Source organism: Myotis daubentonii, chromosome 13 (assembly GCF_963259705.1).
Source record: "Myotis daubentonii chromosome 13, mMyoDau2.1, whole genome shotgun sequence".
Lineage (NCBI taxonomy): Eukaryota > Metazoa > Chordata > Mammalia > Chiroptera > Vespertilionidae > Myotis > Myotis daubentonii.
In genome coordinates, this window is record NC_081852.1 from 21,553,470 (window position 1) to 21,570,289 (window position 16,820).

The following is a 16,820-nucleotide window of genomic DNA, read 5'->3' on the forward strand; positions in this document are numbered from 1 at the left end:
TCCGCCCCCGCCCCGCCCCGCCCCGCCCCTCCGCCCGCGCTTCCCGGTTTGCAAACCGGCCTTTCATCCCCCCGCGCCCATTCACAGGCGGAGACGGGGCGCCGGGCTTGGGGACTGCCCCGCGGCGCTGCAGCGCGTCCCTCCTCCACCCGCAGCGAACCCGCGTCTCCCCTACCCCTCCGCTCCCAGACTCGCCTCCCCCAGACCCGCAGAGCACCCCTCTGCTTGCAGTCCCCACTCCTCCCTGGTCCCCCCTCCCCAGCGCCACCCCAGGGGCCCCCTCCTGCCCCAGAGCCTGGAGCTGGCCCCAGCCCCCCAGCTTTAGCTCAGTGTCAGGCCTCCTGTGCGCCAGGCCAGCGCCATGAAGATTGTCCTGGTCATGGTCACACTGAGGCAGGGGGGCAGCGGGGACAGCCCTCAGGACCCCCCACCCCACCCACCAGGCCTCCCAGGAGCCGCCAGACCTTCCTGTCTAAATCGCAGACCCAGCGGGCCTCGTGTTTTCCTGAGTTCTGTAAGCCATGCTAGCAAGTCATTGAAACAAGATGGGTGGGGGTTGTGGGCACTCCCAACTTCGTAGCCAGGACGGATAGAAGTTTTTGTTATATTGATGTAAACGTAAAAACCATTGAAACCTGTAAAGAATTTTTGTGAGTTTATTTGAGCCAAACTGTCGACATATGCCGGCAAGCAGAACCTTAATGAATTGAGATAGTGCTCTGGAGAATGGGGGGGGGGGGGCGGGGGTTACATCTGTATTTATACATTGCAATCAAAGAAGGGACGTAGGTGGGTTACATGAAATTCATTGGTGATAGATTAAGGAGGAGGGATAAAGCAGAGCAGGGAAACCCCTGGGATTGGATAAAAAGTAAAATGATGGACACACACTTAGGTGGGTGCAGGATCAATTAACATGATAATGAAGGAATTTGTGGTATCTGTCCCGGCGCCCAGCACATTTGGTTGTGCCCCAAGGGGTCCAGAAAAAGGGAAGTTACAAGTTACCCAGACATTTCAAGGATATGTTATCATAGATGCAAAAAGACAGACAGGCTCAGTTAAGGTAAAGGTTGACCTTGTCAGGGAAGATACTGGCCTAGGACGTAACTGCCCACCATAACTGCTTTAGTTAAAGTTTAATTTCAGACCATCCTTTATGGTTACTTTAGGTCTCTGAGTTTGCAAGAATGCCATGCAGGCCTCCCCTGAGCTTGTCAGGTCAGCATGTGGCTCCTTTCGTCCACATTGGGGACTAGTTATAGTTTTAAGAAATATTAATCATGCTCTGTTGACTGTGATCGTTTTGTTCTGATTAAAGAAAGGACTTTCTAACCTGACTGGGAGTTGTATGCCCCTGGGGCCTGGGAGTCAACCTTGGACCTGGGAGTCAGCCTTGGAATGTGGTCCATTCTAGAAAGATTAGCAACCTTGTTTCCCAAACAATGGAGCCCCACCTGCCTGTGGTCTGTAACCATTGTACCCATTCCTATTCATTTTGCCTACTTCCCCAGGTAATCTTCGTCCTACCCAATATCAGCTGCTAGCTTTTGGGGGGCTGCAGAAAAGATTTTCCTGGATGACCTGCTGCTCTCCTATACTGCCAGCATTATATTTTAAAAGTATATTTTTATTTATTTCAGAGAGGAAGAGAGAGATAGAAACATCCATGATGAGAGAGAATCATTGATCGGCTGCCTCCTGCACACCCACTCAGGGATCGAGCCCTAAACCCAGGCATGTGCCCTGACAGGAGTTGAACCGTGACCTCCTGGTTCATAGGTTGATGCTCAACCACTGAGCCACACGGGCCAGGCACTGGCATTATTGGAATCAACCCTCCTATATGATTCAATCCTATTTCTGCTTAATTGGCTCAAGTAGTGATAGACAGCCCAGACCCACTGGTTGTCTGGTTTCAGTTTGGGTACCCTGGGTACCCCATATTTGAGACTGGTGTCTGAAGTGTGGGCAACCTTGTGGCTCTGAGCCCTGAAACCTATGGGGCCTGCTGCTGGCTCCAGTAGATAGTGCTGTGACTGGACAATCAGTGGGTCCGGGCTGCCTGTCACTACTTGAGGCCTTGAAGCAGAGACAGGGTTGAATCCTATATGTGCGTTTATTCCAATACTGCGGGCAGTAGGGGACAACAGCAGGTCATCCACAAAAATCTGCTCTGCAGCCCCCCATAAGCCAGCTGTTTATATAGTAGGACAAGGATTACATGGGACGTAGGAATTACAGGCATGGGGAAGTAGGCTATGCAGGCTGGAGTGAGACTCCATTGTTTGGGCAACAAAGTTGTTAATCTTTCCATGATAGTAGGCCAGTCTTGAGTGAGAATGAACCCCATTCCAAGGTTGACTCTCAGGTCCTGGCGACATATAACTTCCAGCCAAGGTCCTTTCTTTAACCAAAACAAGGCAATCCTGGTTAATAGAGCATGGTTAATATTTCCCATACCATAACTAGTCCCTGATATTCTTGTTTTGCCAGAATTGAATCGAATCATGGTGTCCTGAGAGTTGGAGAATTGATTGTTGGTGTGGAAAAACCCCACCCACTTGATGTCAGTAGTGTGGAGAGTAAAAACAGTGCAGAGGCCCAAGGTGCCAAGGGCTGGGGTCCGGGTCCAGAAGAGCTTGTGCACTTCCCAGGGGAAACCGTACCATGGAGGGTGGGCCCAGGTGGGAGACAGCCAGGCCTGGGCGCCAGCCACCCTTGCCATGGCCCCACATCCCTGTTGGCCCCACTCTACAGGGCACAAGTCCAAGGCCTAAAACATGTCGCTGGCCCAAGGCTACATGGTGGTGGAGCCTGCTTGTACCCCTAGATGGGACTCTGAAGTCCTCACCTGCTTTCTGTCCCGTCATGTGGCTCCCCTGAGGGCCTGGCACAGGCGGGTGGGAGAGTGGGATGGAGGGAGAGGACTTCTCAGGAGGGGTGACTCGGAGCTGAGTCTCAATGGCATGTGGCCATGGAGAAGAGCAGGGAGGACGCTCCAGGAGGGGCAGAGGGCTGAGGCAAAGGCCCAGGTGACACCGGGATATGTCCCTGGAGGGTGATGTGTACTTGGTGAGGCCGTAAGAAAGGCTGGGCCCTCTTGGGATGGCCCCTGAGAGCTAGAATGGGGTGTGTGTTTCCAGGAGACCGCTACCAAGGCGGGTCTGCCCCAGCACTACCTGGAACGTGTGGGTTCTTGACTTCGTGCAGGAAAGGCTTCACAACACGAGTCCAGGTGGCTGTGAGAGGAGGTTTATTAAAGCTCGGGGCAGTGAAACAAAGCAAGGGCTTAAGATGGAAGAGTCAAGATCACAGCAGCTGTGAAACCGGACAACCAATGGCCCGGGCTGCCTGTCACTACTGGAGCCAAGTAAGCAGAGACAGGGCTGAATCACACATGGGCCTTGATTCCAATAGTGCCAGCAGCTTGGGAGAGCAGCAGGTCATCTAGAAATCTACTCTGTCTCCCCCATACGCCAGCTGCTTATGTGGGGTGAGAGGGCAACGAATACATGGGGAGGCGGGCAAAAGGAATGGGACTGGGTATAATGGTTACAGATTGCAGGCAACCTGGGCGGGGGTTGCAAAGGGCAGGGGGCGGCCGGGACCCCACCGTTTCCTTTCCTGCAAGAAGGCTGTTACTCCCACCAGGATACTGGGACACTCCCACGTCCGCCTGCATTTCCAGGTGGTGAGGCTGAGGAGGGAAGGGACAGCATGGGCGACAAAAGTCCTTGGGTCCCGTGAGGGCAGCGGATCCAGGGCTGTTCCTGGCCCAGCCCCCCAATCATGATTTCATCTCTTTGTTGCTCTGTCACATGACTGCTTTTCTCCCTGCAAAGTCCTGAGTGGTATGCAGTCATTTCAGTCTTCACTTGGGGAGAACACGTGTGCATGTGAAGGAGTGACCGTTTCAGACACCTGCGGAGGGAACCAGAGGTATCAGGAGGCCCCCTTTAGTGCTCAGAGGTGGGGGGGGGGGCTTTCTCCACGTGGAAGAGGTGCCAGCCCCTTGGGGTTAGCGGGTTGCTGGGACTGGGTCTTGGAAGGGACTCGGGGTGGCCTCCGTTGTTAAGACTAGAAGGAAACAGGTTGCTAATGCATCCGCTGGGCTGCCTCTGGGCCAGTGTGGGCTCGCCTTCTCCTCCAGGACCTAGACAGATGGCAGCGGCAGCTCTAGCTTGGGGACAAGATGAGGCAGGCAGCTTGGGCCACACTCAGCTTCCCAGGGAATGTTCGAGGCTGTGGGGCGGGGGAAGATGTGCATTGCAATAAGGAGCTGAATTTGAAAGTGGCAGAGCCACGATTCAAATCAATGCCTTTCTGTCTCCAGAGCCCAGTCAGGGTTCCATCAAAGGTGGCTGGTTGTGGGGGTCACACAAGCTCCTTACCTCACCTGAAGTCTGCTGATCTGTAGATGAAGCAACCGGAAGAGCCGGATGGATGCTGAGGCCTCCAGGTGCAGGTTTGTGTGCCGATGCTGCCATCTTGCGGCTGTGCTCTGTCATTGCCGTGCTCACAGGCTGGGCTGGCTCAGTGGGCTGCATTTCCTGCTTTCCAGGGTAAACTGGGCCCCCAAGCAGGGCACGTGGATCCCATAATTCTCTGCTTCCACATCACTAATCAACCCCTCTCCCCTCCCCCTCCCCCCGACTTTAACCATCTCTCCTCGTCGTGTTCAACTGCTCCCCTGGGAAAGTTCCGGCCTCCTGGAGGTCCTTGACCTGACTCTCCTCCATGCGTCAGTCATCTTTCCTTCCACCCTGAGCCCGCTTAGATCCCATGGTCCATCATTTTAGTAACATCTTAGCAACACCCTACACTCCCATGTCCTGGTCTCCTGGTGGCGCTGCTGGCCAACCCTGGGCGAACAGACCCCCCCTATGCCCCCCCCGCCCCCCCCTCCACACACACACCTGAGCGACTGAGCCTCGCTGGTGCAAGTGCCAGCAGGCCGGCGGATCCCTGTGAACTCATGGTACCTACCTGAGGAAGCATCTCCTCGCCTGCGCTTCACCGTGACCTGTTGCCACCTTCCTCCTCCACTTGCCTCCATCCCAAGAGGGCCTTGCCTCCGGCCTCCTACTCGACAGAAAAAACAGAAGCCGCCAGAGAGGAAATCCTCATTGCACAGCACCAAGTCTGGCCCCATCAGCCCGTTTCTCTCCCCCCAGTTATAACGGTCTTCCTCCACCATTGGAGGGCGAAGTCCTGCTACTGTAACCGGGATTGTGTCCAGCTGAGACCGAACCTGGCTCGCCATCCGCACCAGCTCCGGAGAGCAGGGCACGCCAGGCTGCCTCTGCTCCCTCAGGGCCTGGCCCAGAGCGAGTGGTTGCTGAATGACTGACGGAACGCAGGAGCAAGCAGGAGCTGGTGCACCTGGGGAGATCCGAGGCGCTGAGGAGACAGAATGAAAAGTGACATGAGACAGGGCAGAGCGAGGTGGAAGGGGCAAGGATGCTGACTGGGGTCCCAGTTTGCTCATCTGGAGGGATGATGGGGCTTCTGCTGGGACAGGAAATGCCAGCAAAGCCAAGATTTGGGGACAGGTCCTGAGTCCTGACTTGTCATGTTGAGTTTGAGGTGCCTTTGAGGCACCAGGGGGCAATGTCTGGGAGGCATATACAGCTCAGGGAGAGGCGGGGCTGAAGGCCTAAGTTGGGGGTTATCAGCTCTGGGTGGTTGTTACAGCTGTGAGGATGAGTGGGGTGGGGGTGGGGGGGAGAAGGAGCCCAGGACGGTGCCCTTGGGTCTGCGTTTCCCCCTCTGTGAAGCCAGGAGGGGAGTCCCTGAGCTGCCATCGCCAGGGGCTGGCAGTGGGGTTGGTTCTGGAGGTCGAGGAGGGGATGTGTGAAGGTATTGCAGGAAGGCCACAGGGTATGTCAAGGTCAGGGGTGATGCGGGTTCGGAAGGCGGGGCTGCAGCTGGGCTATGTGTGGGGCTGTGGCAGGAACCCTCGACCAAGAGTCCCTGGCCTCCTGGCTACATGAGAAGGAAAAACATGAGGCGCCACTGACATAATTCACTTGAAAGAGCTGTGTGCTCTCAGGTCTGCAGACGCAAAGAGCTACTCCTTCTCATCTTCACCTAATAGGCAGGCACAGGTTGTGTAAATAGATGTATAAAGCTCATAAAAAGGGAGGTGATAGTAAAAGTTCAGCGACACACCTGCAGCTGCTATTGATGTTGACAACACGGAAAGGGACTAGTAGTTATCACTCTCTGTGTTGACACTCACCATCTCCTTTCATTCTCACAGTAAATCGACAAAGAAAGGCTTGTCATCCCCATTTTGTTGTGTGCCTATCTGAGGCCCCAGGAGTTTAAGCGATTTGCTCAGGGTCACGTGGTTAGCAGATGACGGAACCTGGGTTCAAACCAGATTCCTCCTTCAAAGCCAAAGCTTGTCCCCTTAAACCTGCAGCTGAGCTGGGAGCGGGGGTGACGCCAGGCTCTTGTTCCCGAGCGGCCTCAGTGCCGAGCCTGTGCTCAGCGCCTCCCACACGTTGGTGGCTCTATGCCTCCCACGCGCTGTGCTGTGGGCGTCATCATTTCCCCCTGTGGGAGTGGAGGATGCAGAGGCAGGCCGCCAGGAACCCGAGGGGCACAGGGGGCACGTGGACACTGAGCCGTGCCACGTGAGAACGGGGAGCCTTTCCCTGGAAGAGAAATGGTGCCAGGGGGGACCATGAGAGCTGTTCGCGAATATTTCAAAAGCTGCCAGAGAGTGGAAGACACAGACTTATTTCTATTGATTCTAGGGAATAAAACCAGCCCCTCCCGTGAAAATAAGTAAGCACTCGGTGAATGCCAGCTATTGTCATGACTGTTGGAAGTGGTGAGTTCCCCATCTCTGGAAGTATTCAAACAGACACTGTACACGCCAGAGTCCAGGTCTTTGTGGAGGGAATCCTGCATCAGGTGAAGATGGATTCGGTGGTGGCCAAGGATCCAGCCTCTGCCATCCTCAGAGTCTGTGCAGTAGACCCTGAGGAGCCCCTGAGAAGGGCAGCCTCTGCCCAGTGTGACCCCTTGGGTAATCACGGTATTTGCTGGGGTGAGCACTGGGCATCTGTCCCTGGGCCCCGGGTAGGAGGGGAATTGCTGGGACCCGAGGGCTTGGCAGCCAAGTCCTGCCCTGAGTTTCATCAGACAGAGGAGAGGTCCTGGGGAGAGGACCCGCCAAGGCCGCCATCCCATGGAGGGAGGCAGGAGGGGATCGGGGGCAAGTGCTACTGTCCCTCTGATGTAACGCAGGGAACGCCGTGCCCGCGGAGGGGCCCTGGCCGTCTTGGAGGAGGGCCAGGGCCTCAGGCCCCGTCACAGCCAGTGAACCCCTGACACCGGCAGCTCTGAGCCTGGCCTCCCTCCTCCCAAGGCCTTTCCAGCTCCCGCAGCCCAGCAGATCCCACACTGGGAAGGGCTTGTTTGGCCCACGCAGTGTTTAAAAAGAATTAGGCCAACAATCACCACGGAATGATTTCACATACACATTCTAATCCTGACTTCTGATTTCTCTAAGTGAATCTGGGCACTCACTCCTGCCTGGCAACCACGAGACTGAGCCAGGAGTACAGACCTTCCCCTTCCGGTGGCCCGTGTGCTCTCCAGTTAGCCACAGTGGTTCTCAACCTTCCTAATGCCGCGACCCTTTAATACAGCTCCTCATGTTGTGGTGACCCCCAACCATAAAATTATTTTCGTTGCTACTTCATAACTGTAATTTTGCTACTGTTATGAATCATCATGTAAATATCTGATATGCAGGATGTATTTTCATTGTTACAAATGGAACATAATTAAAGCATAGTGATTAATCACAAAAACAATATGTAATTATATATGTGTTTTCCGATGGTCTTAGGCGGCCCCTGTGAAAGGGTCGTTCGACCCCCAAAGGGGTCGTGACCCACAGGTTGGTGACCCATAGGTTGAGAACCGCTGAGTTAGCCACAGTCCCCACTTTGCCCTATCGCGCCCCCATGGCACTGAGGAGAAATGTGGAAGCCATTTAACAGAATGTTTACCCTCCTGCTTCACGCAAGGACAGACCCATGCTGCTAACGAAAGTGGGAAGTGAGCAATGTGCTGAGGCAGCCTTACGTCTCACGAAACAGCCACGAGGGCACATTTCTTGCCTGTGAACTGTTGACGTGGCTGCTTCTCTCTTCACATGACCCAGCAGGCTCATGATTTTGACCCCTGGCCTATGGGCAAAGCCCTGAGGCCTGGCCTGGGGGACTTTCCTGACCATGCCACCACTGAGGAGCAGACCTGTGTGAATCTAGAGTGGGCGGTCTTGTAGGGAGCCACGCCCCATGGGAGTGGGGCCAGCCAGGCGCCTGCCCCTCCCTGCCCGCCAGCCTGACCCTGCACTGCCTCTGACCCCGCCCACCCGCTTTCCTCACTGGGCCTTTCTCACCCCCACACCTGTCATCATGCTGTCCCCACCTCCTGGTGGCCCCTTGGACCCAGCTTCATGCCCACCCCCTCTCCACCTGCCTACATACGACGGGCCGCTGGCATGACCTCCTGCCTCCTGCTCCTCCTGCTCTGTTGGTGACCCTCAGGCCGGCCGCTCCTCGGTCCTGGCGAAGCAGCCATGGATCCACTTCCTGTTCTGCTGGGAGCTGCCTGACTCAGCAACCCTGCCCCTGGCTGTGCCCACGTGGGGAGCAGATCACTAAATACTGACTGGGTTTCCGGGTGTCCCAGACCTCCTCCTTGGGTGGGGGAGCTCCCTAGGCTAAGGGGCTGGGATGAGCAGATTCAAGCCATCCACAGTGCGGCCTGGGCTGGCCAGCCCCTCATGGCTGCTGGGGTAGCACGGGCTCACTGGAGCCCGCCCCCTGACTCCCCCATGGCCCAGGCTAGGGCCACAGAGGACACCACCTCCCCCCCCCCCCAATGCGACACCCAAACAGTGCACCTGTGGCAGGCAGCGGCCGGCACACCTGGATCATCCCTGCTGCAAGGACATCAGCACCTTCTCTTGGCGCGAGGGTTCGCTAAGAGCCGGTTGCTGCAAACCTTTGCCGGAAAGCATCTCCCACAGAACGCGCACCTGAGAAAGCACGTCTCCGTCGTCTCCGGGAACGGCTCCGAAGGAGCGGCTCTTCTAGAAAGCCTGCTGGACCTCCGCCCGTTTGTTTCTGTCTCCTCCCTGGACTGCGGGCTCCGCGGGCCGTGTGCGCCCCGCCCGGGGCCACGGAGTGACCCGCACACAGTGCCAAGGCAGTTGCTGGGCAGCGAGCAAGGAGCCCCATTCCTGCCCGGCCAGTTTGTGTTTTGAAAACCAGGACTCGGGAGTTCCCAATCCCGAGGTCCCCCAGCCCTGGAATGTGGTATCCAGGGCGGGATTCGCGTAGGAACAGCGTCCCTTGGAGAATTCTCCAGGCCCAGCTCGCAGAGGGCTTGGGGGAGAGGCCCGCGCCTGTGCAGGAGGTGCCCGTGGGTCTGATGGCAGCTTTCCCATAAAGTGAGGAGGGAGGCGGCGCGGAGGGAGGATGTCCCGCGTTGGGAGTGAGGGGCGGTTGGCTGAGTCTGGGAGGAGAAGGGGCAGGGGAGGCGTGGAGACAGGCCACCACAGCACCCCCGTGACCGCGTGGGGAGCGGAGGACTTAGTTAAAGATGAGGTCGGAACTCCGAGATGGATGGGTTGAGCCTTAGCAACAAAAAAGAGGTTGTCTTAATAACAGCAGGGAGGGCGGGTTAGAGGCCTCCGTGGAGACGTTAAGGGAGCCTGCTATCTGCTGGGAAAGCCAGCGTCAGAGCCGACAAAATGAAGCTCCGAACAGTTATTGGAAAAATAAAACCATTTCATGTTTATACCTCGAGGGGTTGAGAGTCTTGGGCCAAATCCATTATATTTAAATATTTACATGTACAAATATGTTTGCATCTGCATAGATCTCCCCGAGAGGATATGTGGGTGTAACAGTGGCCTCTCTGGGGGAGGCCTGGGGAGAGGGAATCGACTTTTCATCTATTCTTTTGTACCTTTTGAATTTTCTAATACCATAGGCATGTATGATCTTTTCAATTAAAATGGGCGAAAGTTTTAAAAAAATGTTGTTAAACAGGACTGCACGAGGTTTTCCTGAGTCTGACCTTAAAGTGGGTTGAAATGGGTTTTCTCTTAAGGCCCTAGTGGAGGAGGGGGCAGCCGGCTGCCCACCGCACCCAGCAACCCTTCACGGGCAACAGCTGGTGGCCTGAGTTTGCGGGCTGGGCCGCCGGCCGCCGGGCTGGACATGTGTGCCAGCGTTGCCACCTCACTGGGCAGCCGCTCGGTCACAGGATCAGAACCAGCCCATCTTTTGCTCCTAACTGGTTCTTCTGTATCTACTTCTGGGACTGCGACAGGGGAGGGCCTGAGGGGTGGGGCTGTCACACCCGTCCTAGAACCAGCGCCCCCCAAATTGCGGGACACCAGCCAGAGGGCCCTTGCAGAGCTGCAGGTCTAAGGCCCACACTTCGTGGGTGGGGAAACTGAGGCTGAGGGGACAGTGACCCTCACAGAATCAGAGCTAGGACTCAGGTCCGCTGCTTCCCAGGCCAGAACTCTGTGAATCCCACCAAGGGGCAGGTGACAAGGAGGGCCCTCGTGCTTAGGGGGCGCCGAGGGTTAGGGGGTGTAGATGGGCACCTTTCACTCCTGGGAAGACTCCAGACAACTGCCTGTGGGAGCTACTGGCCCACCTGACTCGGCTGCCCCCTCCCTGGGCTGCTGCTCCCACCTCAGGCTACTGGCCATGCCTACCTCCACACAGACACACACGCTGTCCCCTTCCTCTCCTCCCTCCTGACTGACCCACTGGACCGTGGCAGCCGGGGAGGCAGGGAGTGAGGGGTCTGAGCAGGTGGGCTGTGTGTACCTGTGCAAACACCTCGCCTGCCCCGCTAGGCCCTACGTCCCCAGAGGACAAGCCCACAGGTGCGCCTACCCCCAGGTGACAGCAGGTGGTACCTGGGCACACCCCAGACACAGGTCCCAGAGTCAGAGCTGGCCGGGCCCAGCGGTACCACATACTTCAGAGCATAACAAGGGGTTCCATGGCCAAATGCACCTGGGACACCCCGTGTTGATGTGAGGAAGTGGCTGCTTCAGGCACGACTTCTCGGAGCCTGTCATGTGCTGGTGAACACGGTGTCTCCTGCCATGAATGAGGACCACGGAACCCGCTCACAGAGCAGGCAGTGCGTGCCGGGGGATGCTGGGGCCAGACCCACTCCCAGAGGCCTGGGGTCCACAGGGCAGAGGGGACCAGCCGAAACCAGCATGTTAGAAAGAAAAGCCCCCTCAAGACACTCCCATCAGCGGGAAAATGAAGCTCCAGTGCGATTTTGTTAGAACAGGACCCTCTCCTGCCGCCTGCTGGAAACTTCTCCTCGTGAATACTCAAGCCTACAATCCCCGTGGGAGGGCACCCCCGCCCCCCATCTCAGGTATTCCCGTCCAGTGTGTAAGCCGCCCACGCAGGCAAGGCAGCCCCGGGTCCAGTCACCCGGCCCCACCCACTCGTCACCCCTTTTCTGCCGCACGAATTCTCCTGTCCCAGGCCAGTGCTCGGAACTGGCTCAGCCCCAGCGCAGCTGAGCTCCACAGGCAGACGGGGCACTGGGGCTCCCCCTGCCGTCCCGCCTGCCCCTCTCCAGTCCACGGAAGGCTCAGGGGCCGACCCGGCACACACTGCCTTTGCACGGAGAGCATTGGTTGAGGGTGGGGGTGGGGGTGGGGGTGGGGGATGGGGTCTGAGATCCAGCCCGGGCTTGAACTTGCTGTGTGGCCACGGGGTAGTCCCTGTCCCTCTCTGGGCCAGCTTTCCCTTCCGTAAAGGAGGCAGTTGAGCTTGATCGTTTCCAGGAGCTCAGAGGCCTGACAGTGACCTCCTCACCCCTGAAACCCCCGGAATTTTGGGAAAAGTGGGACGGTCATTCCCAGCTGCCGAGAGGAAGACAGTCCAGAAGACAGCAGACTATAACCGGAGGTTTTGTTTTTGTTTTTTTATTAGACTAGGAAATATAATTTATTTCATAAAAATTAATTTTGTTACAATAGGAATGCTAAATGTTATTTACAGGCTGTAGTTTACAGAATAAACAGGCGGGAAGGGGGCCATTCCTGCAGCCCTGCATCCCCCGGACGCGGCCCAGGCAGGAGGCCCAGCCCTTTGCCCCCAGGAGAGCTGCTCCTGAATCACCTCCCCTCAGGGGACCTGCTAAGGGACCTGGCTCAGCTGCCGGTGTGGGGGGAGGGGGCCGAGGGCCCTGGATCATCCGGGAGATGGGCGGGTTCTCGTGCCCTCAGAAGGACCCCGGCCCGGACTCAACCCCGGGGCACTTCACGAGAGGGCAGAGGGAGAGGCACGTAGAAGATACACCGACGGACCCTGTGGACTCAGAGGGCAGCAAACAGGCACGCCAGCCTCTGCACGTCCCAACGGGGGGCTCGAGGAGGGCACACTCCCACAAGTGGGGACACACTTCCGGAGGGGAGCCCTGATGTGCCCGTGTGAATAAAAGCACACACGCAGAGCACGTGCACACATGCACACACACAGCATGTGCACACACACAGAGCACGTGCACACACACGCACACACAGAGCATGTGCACACACAGAGCATGTGCACACACACGCACACACAGAGCATGTGCACACAGAGCACGCGCGCACACACACGCACACACACACAGAGCACGTGCACACACACACAGAGCACGTGCACACACACACAGCACGTGCACACACGCACACACAAAGCATGTGCACACACACACAGCATGTGCACACACGCGCGCGAGCACAAGCATACCGAGATGAGAGAGACAGAGACACCCACGTGAGGGCCACACAGGCCCCGCAGTGGGACCTAACCTGCTGCTTTCAGTGCACCTGGGCACGTGGGGCTGCCTCCATCCCACCTGAGGCGGGCGGCGTGGGAGCCGTCACAGCAGCCCCGGTAGATGGTCGGAGCCAGAAAACGGCTCCTTGGCTTTTCTTACAAAGCCGGGCGGTGAGCCTTCCCAGGAGGCCCCAGCCAATGGGTTCTGTGCGCCAGGGCCTGGTGCATAATTTCCAGAAATCAGATTAGAAACAGGTGGCCTGGCCTCCTCCACAAAGAGCTCTTGTCCCAGGCACTGAGCAAACTTGAGGGTGGGTTGGGGCAGGCGGAGCACAGAACTTCTACCCACCGGGGTTCCCACCCAAAGCCTAGAATGATGGCGTGTCAGAGCCCACAGCCTCAAACAGCAGCTGCGAGGCCCTCCAGGTACAGAAGGAAATGAGGCCCAGAGAAGGCAGCCATGTGCCCGAGGTCCCACAGCTCCACGGCACAGCTGAAGGCTGAGTGCAGGCCTGGGGTGCAGGTGCCCATGGCCATTCTAGAGCCGGTGATGGGAAGGGCACCGTCAAGCCCGGTGGCACTGGTTATGCTGCCAGCTCCACGCTGTCACGCAGGCCCCCTGGCGTGGGCTGGGAGTGACCAGGGAGGCTGAGCCCCAGGGAGGAGCTGGGGCCCCAGCCTGAGGCAGGCCTGTCCCTCAGTCCCGACACGGGGACTCCTCTCTCAAACTCGGAGCAGGACCTCATCTGCCCATGGCCGACCCCCACCCTGAGGTGGCAGGAAGCCAGGCTGGGGACGCTGGCTGGACTGCAGCCCTCAAGCATCCTTTCAAAGGCGAGGCGGTGCCCAGGCTGGTCCTGGCGGCTGCAGCTGGGCCTGCTGGGGCAAGCCGTGGGGCCAGTGCCTGGAGCTGTCGGCGAGCTGGCACTTGCCTTGCCCGGGTGCCAAGGAGAGGCCTTTGATGAGGTCTCCGTGCCAGCTGCGGGAGCCTGGTCCCAGCCATCGTCAGATAGCTGCCAAGGGCCGGGGCCGGGTCCCTCCCCGAGTCGGGACCCTGCTGGCCCCTCAGGACATCCCGGTCCTGGCTGGTGAGGGGGTGCAGCCCTCCACTCTGGCAGCCCTTCCTGTTAAAGGTGACCTACTCAAGATCTCCCAGAGCAGAGGGAGGGTGAGAGGAGGAGGCGGGGAGGTGCCTGTGGAGACCAGAGCTGGGAAAGTGCCCTCCACCCTCCCCTCCACGGGGCGGGCGGAGGGCATGTCCTGCGCAGGCGGGCTGCCCACTCCCTGCCTCCCACTGCAGGGCTGCTGCCCACACGCTTCTCAAAGCCACACCGAGGCCCAGACAGGCTGTGCTGCTCACAGGGCCCTCTCATCACCCCTCTGTCTTACAGAAGAGAAACAGGCTGGGGAAGGGTGCCTCCTGGACGCCTGGGTTTCAGGGGAATGCCAACCTGCTCCAGAGGCTGCTGGGAGGGGGCCCTGGCTGGCCCCACCCTCGGGTGGAGTAGAGGGGGCTCATCTCCCACACCTTTCTCTGCTAGGGCCCCGCTTCTGGGCCACACCCTCCCAGGAGCCACCGGATCCTGGTGCTGGAAACCATCTCCAAGGCGCACAGCTGGTCTGGGTGGCCCACATGTTCCATCCCAGGGCCCAGAGGAGCCCGTGGGGCGTCTGCCTGGGACGTGGAGGGAGAGCCCCACCTCACCCCACTCCAGAGCGCCTTGGCTTTATGTGTGCAGCGTCTGCGTAAGACTTTAGAGCGAAACGTGTACCATTTGAGCCTTTACAACTGGGGACACGGAGGCCTTGTAAAAATCAGTCCAAGATGGGGTCAGCAGCAGCACAGTGCTCCAGCTCAGTGTCTGTCTGTCTGTCTGTCTCTCTCTCTCTCTCTCTCTCTCTCTCTCTCTCTCACACACACACACACACCCACACACACACTGGCTCCTGGCCAGAACTGTGAGCACACCCACACTCAAGAAAAGAATTTCCTATTTTTTTGTGTTGTTTTTTCTTTTTCTCTTTTTTTTCTTAAAAAGGACTTATCCAAATACCTGGATAATAAATCATTTGCGTTTCCTAAGAAACTGGGTTTTCCTTTTCCCTTGTGGTTTTGGTGTTTTTCTTCTTCCTGAAGCAAGTTTGCTTCCTTTCCTTTTAGCTTTTGGATGGAGAAAGCGTGTGGACTTGACTGATCTTCAAAGAGGAAAATGGTGTGAAGACAGAGGGCTTAGGGAGCAGGGAGAAATCATTAGCTGAGGAGGAAATCAAGAACGAAATGAAGACAAACCAGGGCTGCAGGTAGAGGGTCGGGTGGAGGGAGGGCCACCCCCTTACTCCCGTTTCCAGAGGCCTCAGCCCACCCTGGTTTCTGCACGAAGGACTGGGCCAGGAGAGATGGTGGGTTGGGAGCGGGTTGGGGGGAGAGAGGAATACCAGAGTCCATGGATTCCTAAGGCTGGTCGTGATCTGGGGTAGGGCAAGGGAGGAGGAGGAGGGTGACCCCGGCTGTGAACTGGGGGGCAGCGGAGGTGAACTGCCACACGGGAGGTGCCTGGGCCTCCCTGCACCCCCTCTGCCAGTCCCTAGCAGCCCGCAGGCGGGGGCGGCTCAGCAGTCCCCATCGGTGGCCATGGCCACCAGCATCTCACTCTTGCCCATCTCCTCCAAGGCACTGGCCAGGCTGTTGAGGTCCCCGTCATCCTGCTGCAGAGCTTCCCAGAGGTCCAGGATCACACCCGTGGGGCTCGCTTTGGTGGCGAAGTAGTTCAGGTACCTGGCGGAGGGAAGAAGCGTACTGGGCTGCCCCAAAGCTCAACACCTCCCTCCCGAAGCCTGGGAGTGGGGAGAGCACGAGGAGGGGGGAGGCCTGGGGGCTCTGGGGTCCCACAGTCCTGGGTGTGCGTCCCAGTTCCTCTGCTTGCAGGCTGTGTGGCCCTGGGCAAGTCACTGCAGCTCTCTGAGCTTTAGTCAATTCAGCTGTAACATGGAAACTGTCTTGCTCGTCATCATTCATCATCTCATTATTATACTGAAAGACACTGGGGTCCAGGTGTGACTGTAGAAACCAGCTCTCCATTCTCTCTTCCTCCTACCTCCAACCTTGCCCGATCGGCCCCGGGTGCTCCGGAGAGCAGGAAGAAAGCCTCAGACGTCTTCCTAAACCCCACCCATTTCTGATAAGATGTCGTAAACCTGGCATCTGCTCCATGCAGGTCTATGAACTGGTTTCTCAGCAGCAAGTATGACATCATGATAATGGCTACTCTTGCCATTGCATTGACCCAGCATGTTAAGTTCTCCAGGAAAGTTCTGTCAGCAAGCAGTCTCTGCTCTACCTGCTCCGTCCGGACACTGGGGTGCTGACGGTGCTCACACTGGCTGGTGCCTGGCCTCATCTGACTGCCGTGGGCCAGCAGGCTAAGCGCCACGCCTCTCAATCAATGGGCGTCTCAGACGTAGCACCCCCAGGTGGCCAGGTCCGTGTCCCCACACTTACCGGTCCATGGAGAGCTTCTTCGCCAACAGGCGCCAGTCATTGCCCCGCGAGTTAGGGGCGTCCAGGCTGTTGCATATCTTCTGGCGGATGGACAGCGGGATCTTGAAGGCATAGGGTCCCAGCTGGGTGGTGAGTGTGCTGCTGGGAGCAGAGCAGAGGGCGTCCAGGGAGCCAGCAGGCGTCTGGAAGGGCCGGGGGCAAGGGTGAGAGGGGCAGAGGAGGCTCTGGTCAGTCCCCACCTGCCCCGGGCAGGCCTTCTCCCCTAGAGGGCCAGCTCCTGTGGGCCAGGGCTGCATGCCTGCCTCCCAGCCCTCAGGGGGCGCACCATGCTGATGCACTGCCCAGGGTGGATGCTAATGCAGCCTCAAGATCAGGAAGCCATGAGGAGCTCGAAGTCTAGAACAGGAAGTGACTTGCCATGATCACATGCCAAACTGGTGGCAGAACTGGGCCCTGGCTTACAGCCA

At 57.9% G+C, this 16,820-nt stretch overlaps 1 protein-coding gene across 2 annotated transcripts in view; it reads right to left on the bottom strand.

Moving 5' to 3' along the window:
• Positions 1-14,888: 14,888 nt before the first annotated feature.
• The window catches only part of UNC5B (unc-5 netrin receptor B), a 77,915-nt gene continuing 75,983 nt past the window's right edge, over positions 14,889-16,820 (bottom strand). For both annotated transcript variants that reach the window (XM_059662464.1, XM_059662463.1), the window contains 2 exons: positions 16,354-16,535; positions 14,889-15,630 (listed from right to left, as the gene is read on the bottom strand). In XM_059662464.1, coding sequence (XP_059518447.1) covers positions 15,465-15,630; positions 16,354-16,535 — 348 coding nt within the window. In that variant the 3' untranslated portion in view covers positions 14,889-15,464. The remainder of the gene's footprint in view (positions 15,631-16,353; positions 16,536-16,820) is intronic.